This window comes from Triturus cristatus, chromosome 3_2 (assembly GCF_964204655.1).
Source record: "Triturus cristatus chromosome 3_2, aTriCri1.1, whole genome shotgun sequence".
NCBI lineage: Eukaryota > Metazoa > Chordata > Amphibia > Caudata > Salamandridae > Triturus > Triturus cristatus.
This window is the reverse complement of record NC_140584.1, coordinates 78,937,478-78,954,031: the sequence shown is the minus strand read 5'-3', so window position 1 is coordinate 78,954,031 and position 16,554 is coordinate 78,937,478. Positions and strand designations below refer to the sequence as shown.

General features: G+C 42.5%; 1 protein-coding gene across 1 annotated transcript in view; it reads left to right on the top strand.

Annotated features, from left to right (window-relative positions):
- Positions 1–16,554, top strand: part of UBASH3B (ubiquitin associated and SH3 domain containing B) — a 648,856-nt gene that overhangs the window by 288,500 nt on the left and 343,802 nt on the right. The window contains exon 4 of the mRNA XM_085647271.1: positions 7,764–7,962. Coding sequence (XP_085503397.1) covers positions 7,764–7,962 — 199 coding nt within the window. The remainder of the gene's footprint in view (positions 1–7,763; positions 7,963–16,554) is intronic.

Below are 16,554 nucleotides of genomic sequence, written 5' to 3'. Positions count from 1 at the left end.
TTTTGTAACATAGTTATTGCGCAAGAAACTCTTTCATATTTACAAAGAGAGGAAAAGGCACTCTGTGCACTTTTTATACTCCATGTAAATACAACCTCATTATGCACACCAGTTTGCGTTGAAAGGGTGTTCTATAAGTGTTGTTGTGCATGATTGCACTGAATACTCATAGAACAAGACACATGTCTAGATTTATCAGAAATCATAAATCTCGATATGTGTGTGAATGCTGCACCATTCTAAAATTGGTATAGGAAAGCACAACAAGGAGAATTGATTTCATTTCTCCACATTTGTATATCTTCAGTGCATGCTACAATGCTCAGCATACATTGAAAGAGAAAAATGCCTTTACTGATTGTTTTTGTGCAGGAAGGTGTGTCTTCCTGCACAAAAACAAACAGCACATGACACAGATATCCTTGCACTATGGTGCAAGGGTGCCTGTGTCACCACATGGCTGCAGTTTAAGCAACCGTGCAGAGAGAAGCATTGATTTGCAACATATTTATGTACATATGTTGCATTCCTGTGCTTCGGAAGTACTACAGCACACTGCAGTTAAAGAGGTTACTGTGTGATGCTGCAGCACTTCGTCATAGTTCTGCACTTATACATTCACCATACGCTACTAATGCATTCATTCAGTCAATTACATACTACACATACATTCATCTAAACTTTCACACTCTAACAAAGAAATGTAGCTCTTTTTTTAAACCAGGAAAGTTAGTTCTTACAAGAACTTTTCTTTTTCTTCTTTTTTGTTTTTTATTTTTTGGGGGGTTTTCTGAACAATTTTTAAATTTTTGTGGTTTTTCTGCAAAAAAAAACAAAAAACAAAACAGGAGGAACCAAACAATGAACTTCAGGGAACAATAATAGAAAAAAAAGAAACCTAGCAAATGTGACTTTCTTGCCGGCGGCAGATCAGATCGATCGACTGCTCACCGTAGCACAAAGTCACATTGCACTTAGTGCAGAGCACTTTTAAAAATTGAAATTGAGGACGGATGTCCAAATTTTGGGCTGATGGATGCACTCGAAGTGCTCGGCTGCGATGAGGTGGAAGGCGCAGGAGCAGGAGTGTTTCTCATCCGTTTGCACTCTTCTCGTGCAAGATTGTTTGGATGAAGGGTCCTTAGGTGCTTCATCATACTAGCCGTGCCACACGAGTATTTCTTGTTAGGATCCCCTCGCGACAGCACTCTTTTGCAAATCTTGCATGTGACCAAGGTGGCATTGATTTTATTCTGCCCCTCGGGAAAAGTAAAACATTTCCACACCACTGAAGAACAACGTTCTTTGCGTGGTGCCTCCTCCAAAAATTCATTCTCAGATGTATGAGGAGATGGAGGTGATGCCTGCTGCCCTGAAGCCATTTTTAGTTGAAAAAAGTTAGAGCTAAGTGTAAACTTAGTCTAAAAAAATCTTCTTCTCTGCAAAGAGATGCTCCTCCAAAGAAGGTCAAAGAAGAATGATTGAATTGGTTGGGGTCTTTCAATAGTTAGAAGACGAAGTGTAATGAACCAATCAAATCTCTTTTTTTGCAGGTCACATGGGATCCGCGCACCCTGCGAATACGCAGCACGCACCCAGCGCGCATCCGCGAAATTGAATAAAAAAAAATTATAGGATTAGATGTAAAAATATATTAGTTTTAAGACTAGTTTAGAGTTTGTCTTCAATTAATATTCACATGAAATACATATATATATATGTTTTTTTAAATGTTAAATAATTCGCGGGATCCGTGCACCTACCGCGTCATAGACGCAGATGACGCAGCGCGGAAGGACGTAAACGTCGCGTTACGTACATCGAACGTGTCGCGTGTAGGCTGGGAGTCGCGTACCTGTCGCATTGCGATCGCGCACTAAACACATACTCAACGCATACCATGCACGGATGCTAACGCGTAGGGATCGAGAACGGTGTGCATAGGGTTCGCGGATCCAAAAACATGGAAAAAATATATATAATATAAAGTTTTGAACATATAGGTCAAGAAATATTTTTAAAAATATAAAAAATATGTTTGAAAAACCCAATAAAAACAAATAATATTTTTTAATTTTTTAAATAATTATAAAAAAATTAAAAATGGTGATAAAAAAGAATTTCAAAAAAACATAATTAATGAAATTGACACACTGAATTTGAAAAATATAGAAATCCAATGAAAATCATTAAACATGATATCTTTAGAGATAAGTTATAGATAGAAATTAGCATTTAAAAAACCTTTGAAATTCACTGAAAAAACCAAAGGTTTCAGGGGTGTTATAGTTAGGAATTGGCATTTAAAATAACCTTAGAAATTCATTAAAAAAACCATAGGTTTCAGGGGCGTTATAGTTAGCTGGACATTTCCCTCGTACAAAACCCGAGAAATTCCCCTGTTATTGTTAGTTGAGCTAACTATAACTCGCGCCCCCGCAATGCACTGCTAATGACGTCACATATTACATCACTCATGACATGGTCAGTGACATCACTGATGACATCACTGATGACAACTCAAATGACAGGTGGGAGGGGCCATGGCAGCACAGAAGACCACATCAGTGATGTCATGAGTGATGTCACTGGCCATGGCATGAGTGATGTAATATGTGACATCATCAGCAGTACATTGCGGGCGTGCGAGTTATAGTTAGCTGAACTAACTATAACGGGGGAATTTCAATGGTTTTGTACGAGTGAAAAGTCCAGCTAACTATAACGCCCCTGAAACCTATGGTTTTTTCAGTGATTTTTTAAGGTTTTTTAAATGCTAATTCCTAACTATAACATGCCTGAAACCTATGGTTTTTTCAGTGAATTTCAAAGGTTTTTTAAATGCTAATTTATAACTATGTCTACAGAGATAGGACATGTGAAGAAAGAAGAAAAAACGCACAGAAAGAAAAAAAAGAAATGCAGAAAGAAGCAACAGAAGTCCTCAAAGACGAAGAAAAGTGCAGGAAGAAGGATAACGTGCAGAAAGAACAAACAGAAGAGCAGAAAGAAGCTTTGTTGCAAAATCATCCTGTACCCTCAACTTTTTCAGACGGATACTGGTGATAACTGAGTCTGACTAACCAGTCCTAGAGCCAGTGCTATGTTAAAAGACACTCAGAATACAGTGAAAACACCTACATACACTAGGGAACACTATGCGTTGGGGTCCCCCTGTGATTAGCATGACCTCCTCTGTAAGCCCCTAGTATATAATAGGGCAGGGGATTAAAACTACCTCTTAAAATGCACCACAGGGCGTGTTTGCACACGTCACCTCAGTCCCCGTCCCCTCCCTTCCCCACTGTGTAAACACGCCCTGTGGCCGTTTTAAGTTGGGAGATTAAGTCCCCTTGAATCCTGAGGGTCCCTAGTGTCCAACTAGACAAGGATGATGTCATCAGTGATGTCATTTGAGATGTCATCAGTGATGTAATATGTGACGTCATCAGCAGTGCATTGCGGGCGCGCGAGTTATAGTTAGCTGAACTAACTATAACGGGGGAATTTCAATGGTTTTGTACGAGTGAAAAGTCCAGCTAACCATAACGCCCCTGAAACCTATGGTTTTTTCAGTGAATATATATATATATGTATCCCCAAAATGAAAAAGTTTGTAAATAAATACTTCCAAATCCACCCACTAGATAGCACAATAATGCACATTGTGTGAATCTGGATGCGCTTCAAGTTGCAAAACCATTCTTACAGGGAAGTAACTGGTTTCTTAATTTTATCAAAGTTGATTAAATAAGTTTTTAGCATACAGCTCTGGTGTTTCTATAATGTACTGCATATATCCTTTGTTTGTTTATGAGCACTGGGGATAGGTTGCATACCCTGTGGCCATAACTTATATGGGCAGGGTTGGACTGGTAAGGCGGGCACTCCGGCAATGAGCCGGTATCTGAGTTGCATCTGTGGGCCACTTTTTTGTCTTTGTCTGTGCTGTTCAGATGCAGTCTGCGGCTCAGTGTTGCCCTAAGCGCTCTTTTTGGAGGCAGAAAGGCCTCTGATACCTTCCTTTTACCAACATGGGAAGGGGGCAGGAGGGGGGGGTGGAGGTGTCATTTCCGGTCTCTCCCTGGGCTGGCTCTTTAATGTATGCAGATTAAGCAGGGGGCCTGAACGTAAGCAGCTTCAATTATAGTCAGGTGTAGTTCACCAGCGTGAACTAATCCATGCATAAAGCGTGCTGGCTATATTTGAATGATTTTTATCTCCTGAAGTTAAGAAAACATGCCTCTTTTAGAGAACACCCTCCTTCTTCATATAAAATTTCAAACAATGAAGTGGTGTTTTACGGAAAGGTGGAATCTTCAAATGTGGCCCAATTTATTTTAGTTTGCCCGGGCCAAGTGTTGATCCCAATACAACCCTGTATATGGTTATAGACAGCATAAGCATGTAGGTTGGTTGCAGAGCCTGATGTTTGACCGGGACTGCATCCAATGCCAATCCAGCTAAACCCAAAGCACTGGACTATGTCCTAATATAGATCCGCAGGTCTCAAATGTTTTTGTGTATTCTCAGCCCCAGGTATATTCTCTAGGGTGGGGATTGTGCAGCCCTATTAAACTGACAGCTACGTTCGAAGTAAGTCAAAGTCAGAGTACTTATTTTTATATGTTTTTCATTTGAAGGGAGTATTGCTGGCTTCCCCTTCCCCCTTCTTCCACTGTCATGCATGGATGTCAATTGCCCAAAATGGCTGGGGTAGCAGAAGTGACATCACAAGCCCTTTGACTGCCACTTTCACTCACACACACATTCTTACACATACTCACAGATTCACACTTATACACTCTCTCACACATAAACACACTCACCCACAAGCACGCACACAGCATACAATTACAAGCATTTTTTACTTACCTTAGTATATTTTATTTATTTGCTATAAGTGTAATTAAACATTGTCAGAAAATAAAGAGAGTGGAGTCCCAGCTGCCCCTGTGTTTCCTGGCAGGACTGATCAGGGAACTCAAACCAGCCCTGGCTAGTTTGTAAGACCAGCCCAGCAGGGGGAACCCGGGGAGGGTGGAGTGCAAGTGTGAAGCGTTGCTGCTTCTGGTACTGGGGGCCGGTGTTGCAGCACTGCTGCAAAACCGGCCCCCACTGCTGCAAGAATCCAGCCTCCCGTGGAAACACCCGATATCTGCTACGGCCAGTCTGGCCCTGGTTCCTGGCACTAAATTTGAAACATTCTGAGGCGAGGGTTTGCAAAGGCAGTGCTTAGGGGTAGCAAAGGGCAATACAGGGGTCGCAAATGCAACCCCTAAATGGCATCTATGCTGTCATTGCCTGACAGTGACAGATGGAGTTGTAGCATGACGTAAGTCTTGCTCACCATCTCACACCTGCAATCTCTGCTTCGTCATGCTCCTGAAAGCGAAAAAAAGTAACTGTAGATCGGGAAATTTGAATTTTGATGGCAGTAGGCAATGCTAGTGTTTACAGCTCCACTGTCTCTACATTGTCTTCCACATTATTCCCAACAAGCCAATGCCCCGTTTGGAAGTAATTCCGTTTGCTTTTGTTTTGTGATTGTTTGTTCACATTATCTCCAAATTTCCTCTTGATTAACACTTAGAAATGCTACATGGATTGTTATAAACATTACTATGGCAACCTGTTGTTCTAGAGACGTTTCTTTTGCAACTGAGAATTCTTTGCAACAGATTTCTTTTAAATGAGCGCACAAGGACTGACACTTTATTAGCTGGTAAGGTTCTCATACTTTCAAGTAGCTGCAGGGTAAGTGCAGCCACAGTCAACATCAGCTTATAAATCTGGAATTGCTAAATCAATGTCCTTTACAATTTTGAATGGAACTAGACATCTATTAATTACATAACTGAAAATACATGTACAGCATGGAAAACATTAACTTCAAATGTTCATATAGAAGTGTGCTGTACTTGTCCCTTCCTGAGAAGTTTCAATAGTGGTATTGCAGTAATATGAATAATAACAATAATATTAATAATAATCATAATAACAATAGTTTTATAATTAGTATTATTGTGACTCTGTTAAATCCCCAAAAAACATTGTACTTTGTTTACTTTTTAGTAGTGCTTTCTGAAATCAGAACACTCCTGTAATTAGAACATTTCATCACTAATCATTTGTAATAATGTATTAGAGCAAGTATTGACAGCACAGCACCAAAATATATTCATACTTCTAGATAAGGCCTCTGCTTTTCCTCCCTCTGTGACTTCATCTATGGGAGGCGAGTGCTAGTCATTAGCAGCGAAGGAAGCTGAGAGTAGGCATGGCCTTTAAGTAGTATTTAATTTGTAAATAAATAAGTACCAGGGCCCTTGTGAGGAGGCCACAGCAACATGCTTCGCCCAGTGCGCTACTACTGACAATCCAGATTTTCTATACATTAAAATTAGTAATACCTGCCACCCAAGCTATTTTTCTACCTTTGGGTGGCAGATAATAGTCATTTTAATGTATATAGAATTTATTTAAAAAAACTGTTGTTGTGCTCATCACGAAATTGGAAAACAGCGTCACCATGTGGCTGGCTGTCACGAGTCCTGGTGTTGACAATTAAGTGCTGGTGCTGAGCACCGGAAACCACCGGCTCAAATGAAGCACTGTCTGTAAACCAGCTTTTCCCGCCCTTCCAGGCTTACGTGCATATTTTTCCCTCTTGACCGTCTTGATAGCGCTGAGCTGGCCAGTGCCTAACCAAGTAATCTGAGACACCTGCGAGTAGTTGAAAAAAGCCAATTACTATATCGAATTAAAATGAAAGGATCTGTAAATTAAAAGGAGTTCTGTGACCATAAAACGCTCAACATTCAGCCATGAGCCAATATGTGGACACAGAACTTACACTTTTCCTCTTAATGTATAGTTGACTGTACTTTATCTTACCCGTTGTCCATGAAAACCTATAACTGTTTAAATGCATTGCTTTAATTTTCTTATTACATTCTAGTCGAGACATCACTACACAGCTGCAACATCTATTTTACAATAACCATTTTACCGTGTTGACATATTAAAGTCAAGTTATGATGTGCTGCATTCTGTGAGAGGCAACGATGTACAGACACTGCGACAGACAGGTCTGTGGGAAGAATTACAACTACTGTTTAAACATTGAAAGGGATAAGTACCCTTTTACCTCTTTCTTCCTGCTGTTTCCTATGTAACGGTATCATTATCTTCAAGATGATATGTCTATTCATTTCATTTCTGGAGTTCATTACAAGAAAGCAGGCCTCTGTCTGCACATTAACCAAAGTTGTTAAATGGAGTTGCGTTTGAAAATGACCTTAGTTAAATTGCTTAAAACAGGCTCTTTTCAAGTGTTTTTCACAGTGCAGATTCCACTTTATTTCTATATATCCGCAACCATAGTATATAATTAATAAGAAGGAGCGTAAAAGTAAAGTTTTGAGTGGAGGACGAGTGAAGGGTGACTGTGTGTCCAGGTGTAATAAGGAATAAAATGCCCTCTACCGTAAAGAACAAGAATATTAAAAGTTGCTACAGACTTCTGTGATTTTGGAAAGAAACTTTGCCTTCATCATAATTCCTCTACATGGACATGGAACGTTCCGGTAACTAGCAAAATCCTTACAATGTTTCGGATGAGACATATATTATTCCATTATCATGATTGCTAATATGGTATTTCAATATTAATAAGGTGCATTATTTTCTAAGATAAATATGCTTGGCCTAAGTATACATAGAAAGCATACTGTTTTAACAGCGTTTTGTTTTCTTGGCAGTGTGAAGATAGTAAAGTTGATGCCCTCTGTGAAGCTTTGCAAACAACTGTCAGCCAATGGAAATCCAAATTCCCATTGCCTCTGCCTTTGGAACTTTACATATCCTCGAACTTCATTGGCCTTTTCGTAAATGAAGAGTGTGCTGACGTTTTGAAGAAATTTGCTGCTGATTTTGCTGCTCTGGCTGCTACTAAAACTGGTAGGTTGGACATTTTTCCCTTCATAATGTTCTCCTTTAGTACGGCATCTAGTTATCAGTACTTGTCTGCGCTGGGACGCCCCGCGCAATATAAATTCTGAAATAATAATAATAATTTTCAGGGGTTTCACTCACTTATCAATCTAAAATAATAAGAATGACCCTAAGATAAGAAACGGTCTAAAAACTCTGGATTACCGCATTGTGCTGAAGGTTCCATTGAGCGGGCGGGGCCATGACAGAGTGGTTCCGTCATGCGCACAGCGCGACCGACGCGCATGATGGAACCACTCCGTCATTAGCAGCGATGAGGTTAAGGTGACATTCTGCATTAAACTCAAAAGAGTCACATTGCTATTCACAGTGGAAGATTTGGCAAGTGGATGCTTTGTGTTGAACTCACGTGCCAACAGTTCTATATGTACATATCATGGGCATTGTCTAGGAAAATCGAGGATAGTAACTGTTCGCATTGGGCTGTTGCTTGCAACCCTTGTTGACTGTTTTCCTACCTGTGTCATATACCCAGTTTACTGCAGAACCTTTACAAATCAGGTTGTCTTTTGCTGGTCTTAACCACCTATTATAGGTTCATTGGAATTCCTGATTCATCTGGAAAAGACGCTTCCGACTACATTGGATACTGCAAAGAAAGGAGTAGTAGTGCGTTATCATTAATTTTGGATGTGGGAATGTTAGTACGATATTCCATTTGCCTTATTAGTTAGATGTTTATGCTATATCTGCGATGGAAGAAGAAAATATTTATGACTCCATACCATTAAGAATAACCCCCTATGAAGTAGCCTTAAAAATGAACATTTCAATTACCAAGAAATTAACTTCAATAATATAAATGTTATAATACATTATTTTCTAAAGAACATGCATTTAGCCACTTGCACTTACTGTATCTCTACAACGAACCCTAGTCCTAGTTCTTTTCTTTTTCATCATTCAGTTTTCTAATGACACAATAAATCTCATAGTCATACTATATATCTACTGTAAACACATTATTCGATGTAATGCATACTCACAAAACACCTTAAGAATCACATGTTCATCATTTGTAGCCTTAGCTCCATCCTACCACTAACCTATCTCTGAATCTTACAATTTACCTAAATCTAATACTAACCATGACCCTACACCCTACACCAAACCTATGCTGATAACTATCAGTTTCTTTATGTTTAGTTCACAAAGTTATTTTTCTATATGACGAAAGAACACATTTATTTTCAATGTTGTTTCTATTTTTGTCAGTGTGACCTAAAAACATAATTACTAGGTTTCTTCACCGTTGTGTTTTCTCATAAAGGTTTCAATATACCTCTCATACCCAATGCTTTAAATGGGCCTGTACTCTCCGGTACAGAGAACCGGTACTTTTATATTTTGAGGAGGAGAGTACCGGCACTTCTCAAGAGAAATGCAATGCCTTTAATTGGAGAGTACCGGCACTTCTCAGAAACAAGCAGGTACTTTGCTACAGAGTACCTGCACTTTTATTTTTCCATTTCAAGCACTGCTCATACCTCTTTGTGCATTCTATGTTTTACTCTTCATTAACATCTTGCAGAAACCTTAAATTACCAATAAATACAATTGGAAATAGGACAATAAATTCAAATGATGTATTTCCAAAAATAAGGCAAATTATATTGATGCATTCAAATAAGTGAATACTTCGAAATGAATAATAGAAAATTTGAATGTTCAGGTTTACTACCAGTGTTCTTTACTGTTAAATTAAAACGGTTTTTATCTGCTGGCACGAAACTAACAAAACCCAAGCATGCAGTTCAGTTGTTGAACAACAATTTAAAATGGGGAGAGGGTGGGAGGAGGAGCTGAGCCATGCCCAGAGGGAAAAGTCAAATAAAAGAAATAGCTGGTGGTGGAAAGTTTTAACTCGTATAGCGTCAAACATCCAGGGCACGAGTCGGGGGTACACACGGGTGAACGGCTTCCACCAACTTTTTTCACAGGATGAGTGCCGTCCACCCTGCCAATAATTTGGGCCTCACTGAATAATGTGCTGAACTTGTCCCGGTGTAATTTCCAAACACCGGGACACTTTCAGCAGCGCCTGCACGTTCTCTGCCTTCCATCTGCAACAAGCAACAAAGTGCAGGCAGGGACGGGGCTTTCTTGTTTCAGACTCCTGCTGGGCCCATAACAAAGGCCGAATTTGAGGGGTCATCATGTCTCCTTTTGTTCGATTCTCTTGGGTGGGAGCAAATGAAGTGTAGGAGAAACAAAGGCTCAAACCTTGTTAGAACTTCACACATGCTTAAGAGAGCCAGCTTTTCACTTTGTTCAGTCCCTGTTTAGGAGATATGCATACACTGTAAGAATATCAGATGTGTTGGTCTTTCCCAGTATCTACACAGGGCAAATTGCAGTTATATAGAGCTTACTTCCCCTGAGGAGGTGTTGAAAAAATTTAATTATCTCAATTTTTTCTTGTATAGCCCTACTCATTCCAATGCAGGGTATTAGAGCGCTTTACATCAACACGTGCAATTTATATGTACAATAAATTATATGTTTGTAAATGAATGTACATGATTTGTTACATAAAACTGGGGGATTGCAAGGTGTAGAAGTCACATATCATCTTCCATAGCTCACTGTGCTTTTATCCTCGCAATGCTCTAAACGTACACATGATAGACCTGCTAAACATATATGTGAGGACTTTAATTCTGATGTCACTTCTTGTGATGCCACTTCCTGTAAAGTCGTGGCTTGTGATGCCACTTTCTATGATGTCAATTCCTGTGATGCCATGTGTGATGTCATGCGCTGTGATGTTGTGCGCTGTATCATGCGCCATGATGTTGCGTGCCGTGATTTCACTTGCATACTGCCTAACTAGGTTAGTCCCCCCACTTCTTTCTTTAGGACTTGTGCCCTGCAAACATCAGAAGCAGTGAAGGCTCCCCATATTTGTGTCATAACTAGAGCTTAATTTGTGCCTGTTTTTCCAAGTGGGGAGCACTGGTACTCAGCGTTGGGGACCAGTACTTACCTTTCATCATCAGACTTTGGGCTATACTAGGATGGAGGAAAAGGCAGAAAAAGGTGACGGGAGAAGGAAGTGAGAGAAAACAGCGACTAAGGGAAAAAGAAGACCTGAGAAAGAACCTGCAAAAATTAGATGCATAGAGTGGAAGTGTAGGGTGGTGATGAAAAGAGTCATGCAGTGGAATCTAAACCAGCCAGACTTGGTGTATGGCAGCAACTCATGTCTTTACAAATGAAGTACTGGTGAGTGCGACTAAGTAGCCGTGGCAGTGTGAAGAGAAAGGTAGCTGTATGTGGCTGCTGTATTATAAGCTCCTGTTATAAAATGGTTCAACACACACTGATGCAAAGATTTTCCTTCACAGCCAAATACTATGGTTACTGAGAAATGCTGGCAATTGCTTTGTTAGGTGCGGAGGCTAAGTGCTTTTAATGTTACTCTCTTTGCATTTGCAGGGGATGTAATTGCCATGTTGTTTTGTGTCTGCCTGCTCCAAGTGGAAAGCAAATGAGATGACATTTTGACATGTTGCTTGGTGTAGCAGTTCTTAGTCCCAACATTTACATAAAAGTCTCATATAAATTTAAAAAAAACTTAATGAGCTATAAACTTCCCACACACTTCTCAGAATCTGCGCAATCATATCAAATCATACCCAGGCATTTCTATTATCTTAATGTTTGCTAAAGTGTTGAGAGCACCCATGTCGGAATGCTCAAATATTCAGAGAGGTTAGGTTAAATCGTTGAATGAAGATACCAACCACATTTCACAGTCAGTTTGACCATTTCATTTCATATTGTAAGACCGGAGTCAAGCGTGGGATTTTGAGTTAACGAAAAAATCTGACTCAAAAACCCTTCAATGCAATTAGTAGTAGGGCTAGGGGCGCAACACACTGAGAAGGTTTTAAAAAATGGGGTCAGCCACACAAATACTTGTGCTGACAGGTCATATATAGGTTTGGAGTGAGCACTGGTAAACTATTTCAATACTTCTGTGCCAAACAAACCTGACCTCCTCCTGAGTTGTGGACTTTGGTGTTTCACTGACCCCAAGAAGATCTTATGAAATGGAGAAAAAACTATGCTTTTTTCACTACTTTCAACACATTTCTCAAATTATATTGAAAAGGACGTACATGGACGAACATGAGACGTGCAGAGGTCTTTGTTGAGCAACTCTTAATCGACCTATTCGACCACTCAACCCTTGAGTGGGCACTGGACCCACAACCCCCGGAGGGCGCATCACCCCAGTATATCATAGCTCGCCTCCTCAACTATAGGGACAGAGACAACGCGCTCAGACTGGCACGAGAGAAGGGCCCCCTAAAACACCAGGGCGCCAATATTTTGGTATTTCCTGACTTCACACCCATGGTCCAAGAAGCCAGATGGAAATTCAGCGACATCAAAAACACACTCCGCAAAATGTGCATTAAATATGCCATGCCATACCCGGTGTGCCTGCGAGTGGCATATCAAGGGTGCCCCAAAATCCTGGACACCCCGGCAGACGTTGTTGCCTTCTGCAGGACAATCCATGCCGGATCTCCCCACATGGTCCATCCTCACCCACGCACCCGGGGCCGAAACACTTGAACCAATCACCCCCAGCAACACAAGACACCAAGGTTGAGACCTCATGGAGTTTGCAGACTTTTTTGTTCCGGTATAATTGAGAGCCCTGCCACATAGAGACAGCACCAAAGACCCACAGACTGGCTCACATGACACATCTCAAACAAGTGGTTGTTCACATACTGTATCATTTATCCGACTACAAGCGGACTGCTGTTGCTGAGGTACCGATGCTCCCCCATGGCAAACGGCAACTGTTCTATTCTTTGAATATTTTCTTATATTTCATTTTATTTTCTTCGATCATATGGGAATTGCTGGATGATGTTTAATCTGATGTGGTAGGGTGGGTGGGCCTGCAGGGAACTGTTCATTTTTGTTATCAGTTTAATAGTTTTAAGTTGTCTTGCACTATTGCATATGTCTCTGATTACACGCTACCACATCGTATTCACACAACTACATCCCCAGACACAAATTACACAGAACATGACCAGGAAAATAGAACTATCCCTCATATCATGGAATATTCAAGGCATTAACAATCCATGGAAAGGGAAACAAGTGCTCTCATACTTAAGTGGGCACAATGTTAAAATTGCCCTTCTACAGGAGAACCACCTGTCCCCATGCACTGATCCTTACTTTTCTAAACAGTGGGGAACTCATAGATACTTTTCCTGTTATAAATCATATTCCTGTGGCACTTGTATACTGATTCATAAAAGTACATACGGGGTACACTAGCAGATAAGGAGATGCTAATAGTTAATATATATGCTCCCAATATTGATGATCGTGTATTTTTTTCAGGAGCTATATACCCGCCTTGATAGCCTGTAGATCAACCACTTGATACTAGGGGGTGACCTGAACATGCCAAACTTTCTACAGACAGACACAACCAGCCCACAACCCATGGGCAAACCTTGCGCCCGGGAAGTATTCCGACAAATCACTGATTTATATTCCGCACTGGATGTGTGGCGTACTCGGCACCCAAACACTCTGGGCATCACGTTCCACTCCTCGCCCCACGCTATCTGGACCAGACTGGACTAATGGTTCCTCTCGACAACTGTCCATCAGTGGCTCAGTGACATTACAGTCTTTTCCAGAACGCTGTCCGATTACAGCCCAGTCTTACTCCAATTGACAATTCCGTATTGCTGCCCAGCGGCCCATAGCTGGAGATTCTGAGGAGAAGCCCCACTACATCCTGTATTCCGCAACTAATTACTGACTTCCATTACAGAATATGTCGAATTAGACACAGGTACGGTGTCTACTCAGGCCACTCCGTGGGAAGCCTTTGAGGCCCATATCTATGGAGTATGCATTTCCAAGTATGCGGGCATACTCCGTCACATTCACACTCAACAACAACGAACTGAAAATGTATTAAACAATCTCGATTGGGCAATTGAAGATGAGGGCACAAATCAGCTACATCAGCAGACTGCCCTCCTGGCGGAATTTCGTGAGGGAGATATAATACATGAGCAAACATGCCAGAGCACAATGTTATGGAGATAGGGAGCGAACAGGTCGCACCCTGACGCGCCTACTGCACCAGAACAGACAGCAAAACTATATAGCCTGGCTATGCTCAGATTCAGGAGTCACCATTACAGGCAGTGATAATATCCTACAAAAGTTTCAAAAGTAATATCAGGATTTGTACACCTCCAATGCCACATATACTCATTCAGAGATCCCCTCCTATCTCAAAGATATAGCCATCGTGTGGCGGTCGAACGGCCAACAGGAGTTTCTCAGTGAACCCCAAACATTGGAAGAGGTGATACAAGTCATAACAGCTCTGGATGATTCCAAGGCACCAGACATAGACGGGCTAACCGGAGCCTTTTATAAAGTTTTTAAGCAACAACTTTCCCCGCAACTCGTTACCCTTTATAATGAGTCCTTAACTGCTGGCGAGTTAACACCCACACTCCATGAGGCAGTCCTTACGATACTGCTGAAACCGCGCAAAGACCCTGGTAGATGCTCATCCTATTGCCCATTATCCCTGCTAAATCTCAATAATAAGATCTCAGGCAAAGTTTTGGCCACTAGACTTGCCTTATGGAACAGATCGTTTCGCCAGCCAAGTCTGGCTTTGTCCCACACCGCTCGACTTCCCTCAATCGCCGGACATTATTTGCAATACTCAATAAGGTTGCCCTAGATACACCAGCCACATTGGCCCTATTAGATGACAAAAAGGCATTCAACTTGCTTTAATGGCTTTTCTTAAGAATCCTCGCGAAACTTGTAATCCCCCCCCATTTCTCGTATTGATCATGCTCTTATACGCCAAACCTACAGCTCGTCTCAGGATAAACGGCGCGCTCACAGACACAATCTCTGTGCTTTGTGGCGCCAGACAGGGTTGCCCACTCTCCCCTCTCCTTTTTATTATTGTAATCGATCTGCTGGTAAGGGCACTGCAGGATAGGCATGTTCATCGAGGGTTTCAAATTACACATGGCCCATTGTAATTATCACTATATCTTGTTGTTCATTCGACACCCCAGGGACAATTTACCACTGCTCATGCAGGAGATAAACAGATTCGGCCGTCTCTCAGTGCTCCACATTAACTGGACTGAATCAGAACGTTTCTCACTCACGGATGCTGTCCAATCACTATCGATTGAGTACCCTTTTGGATCGGCCACCGACGGTGCCACATATTTGGGTATCCAACTGCACAGGAATAAGAATCAGGTTCTCCAGCGTAACTATGGGCCTTCAGTAGAGGTGGACAAATGAATAAAGTTGTCTCTCTCATAGGCGGGCGAGTGGCCATTATCAAAATGGTGGTGCTGTCACGTTTTAGGTCTCGCCTGACCCAGCGCATGCGCTGGTCTGGCGAGGCTTATTGAGAGTGCTCCAAAAAGTGCTACCAGGCCAGCCTAGAGCTACAGTGCATGTGCGCGGGCGCGTGCGCCGCGCTTGACCGCGATTACTTTCACTTTTCCGGCCGCACGTCCGCTTGGCATAGCCAATAGGTCTCACTTTTGGGACCTTATAAGTATTTAGTTATGCAACTGTTGCACGGCTAAACACTTATGCAGCCCCCCACAGACCCAGTTACCGCCACCTCCCCGGGGCTTTAATATTTATGTGCGGGGCACGTGGCGCCCCCCCACAGGCCCGGGGACCGCCACCTCCACATGGAATTGTTAATTATGTTGGGGGGGCCTCGCAGCCCCCTCAAGCCCTGGGGACCGCCACCTCCCTAGGGCCTAAATAGTATTAAAAAGTGTGGGGAGGGCTCGTGCCCCTCCCTACACCGTTCCGGGGACCACCACCTCCCTGGGGCATTGAGTATGCTAATATGCGGTCCGCCACCTCCTATGCAAATGAAGGGAGGGGGGCATTGCAGCCCCCCTCCTGGAGGCCTTGATGGCCCTGGAGACTGCCACCCACCAGGGCCGGCTCCAGCAATATCCCGGGATGCCCATCCCTGGGAAATTGCTGTTTGGTATGACAGGGCGAGAGCACAGCTCCCGCCCTGTCATAGCAAACACTGCTTTGGTTATTGGAAGCGAGAGCAGGAAACCTGCTCTCGCTTCCAAAAACCAAAGCAGAATTGCTTTTGCTCAAGCGGAGCTGCATGTCAGCAGCTCCTGTTGTGCAAAAGCAATGCCGGCTCCTGCAGGAGGCGGGGGACCGGCTGGGACCACGGGGCATTGGTGCTCGCCCCACGGTCCCCAACAGCGAGGCCAGGCCCCGGGGAATGGGGTCACCAGGGACAGAAGCGGCCCGGGAGTGGGGCCACATGGCCCCCCTCCCGCTAAATAAAAAGATGTAAAAAATGGGGCCAAGCCCCAGGGTATGGGGTCCCCGGGGCCAGAAATGGCACATGGGAGGGGGGCCATGCGGCCCCCCTCCTCGCAAATATAATTTCACAAGTGGACTTCATCCACCGACCAGCAGTGCGCCAGGAGCAGCGTTTGCAGA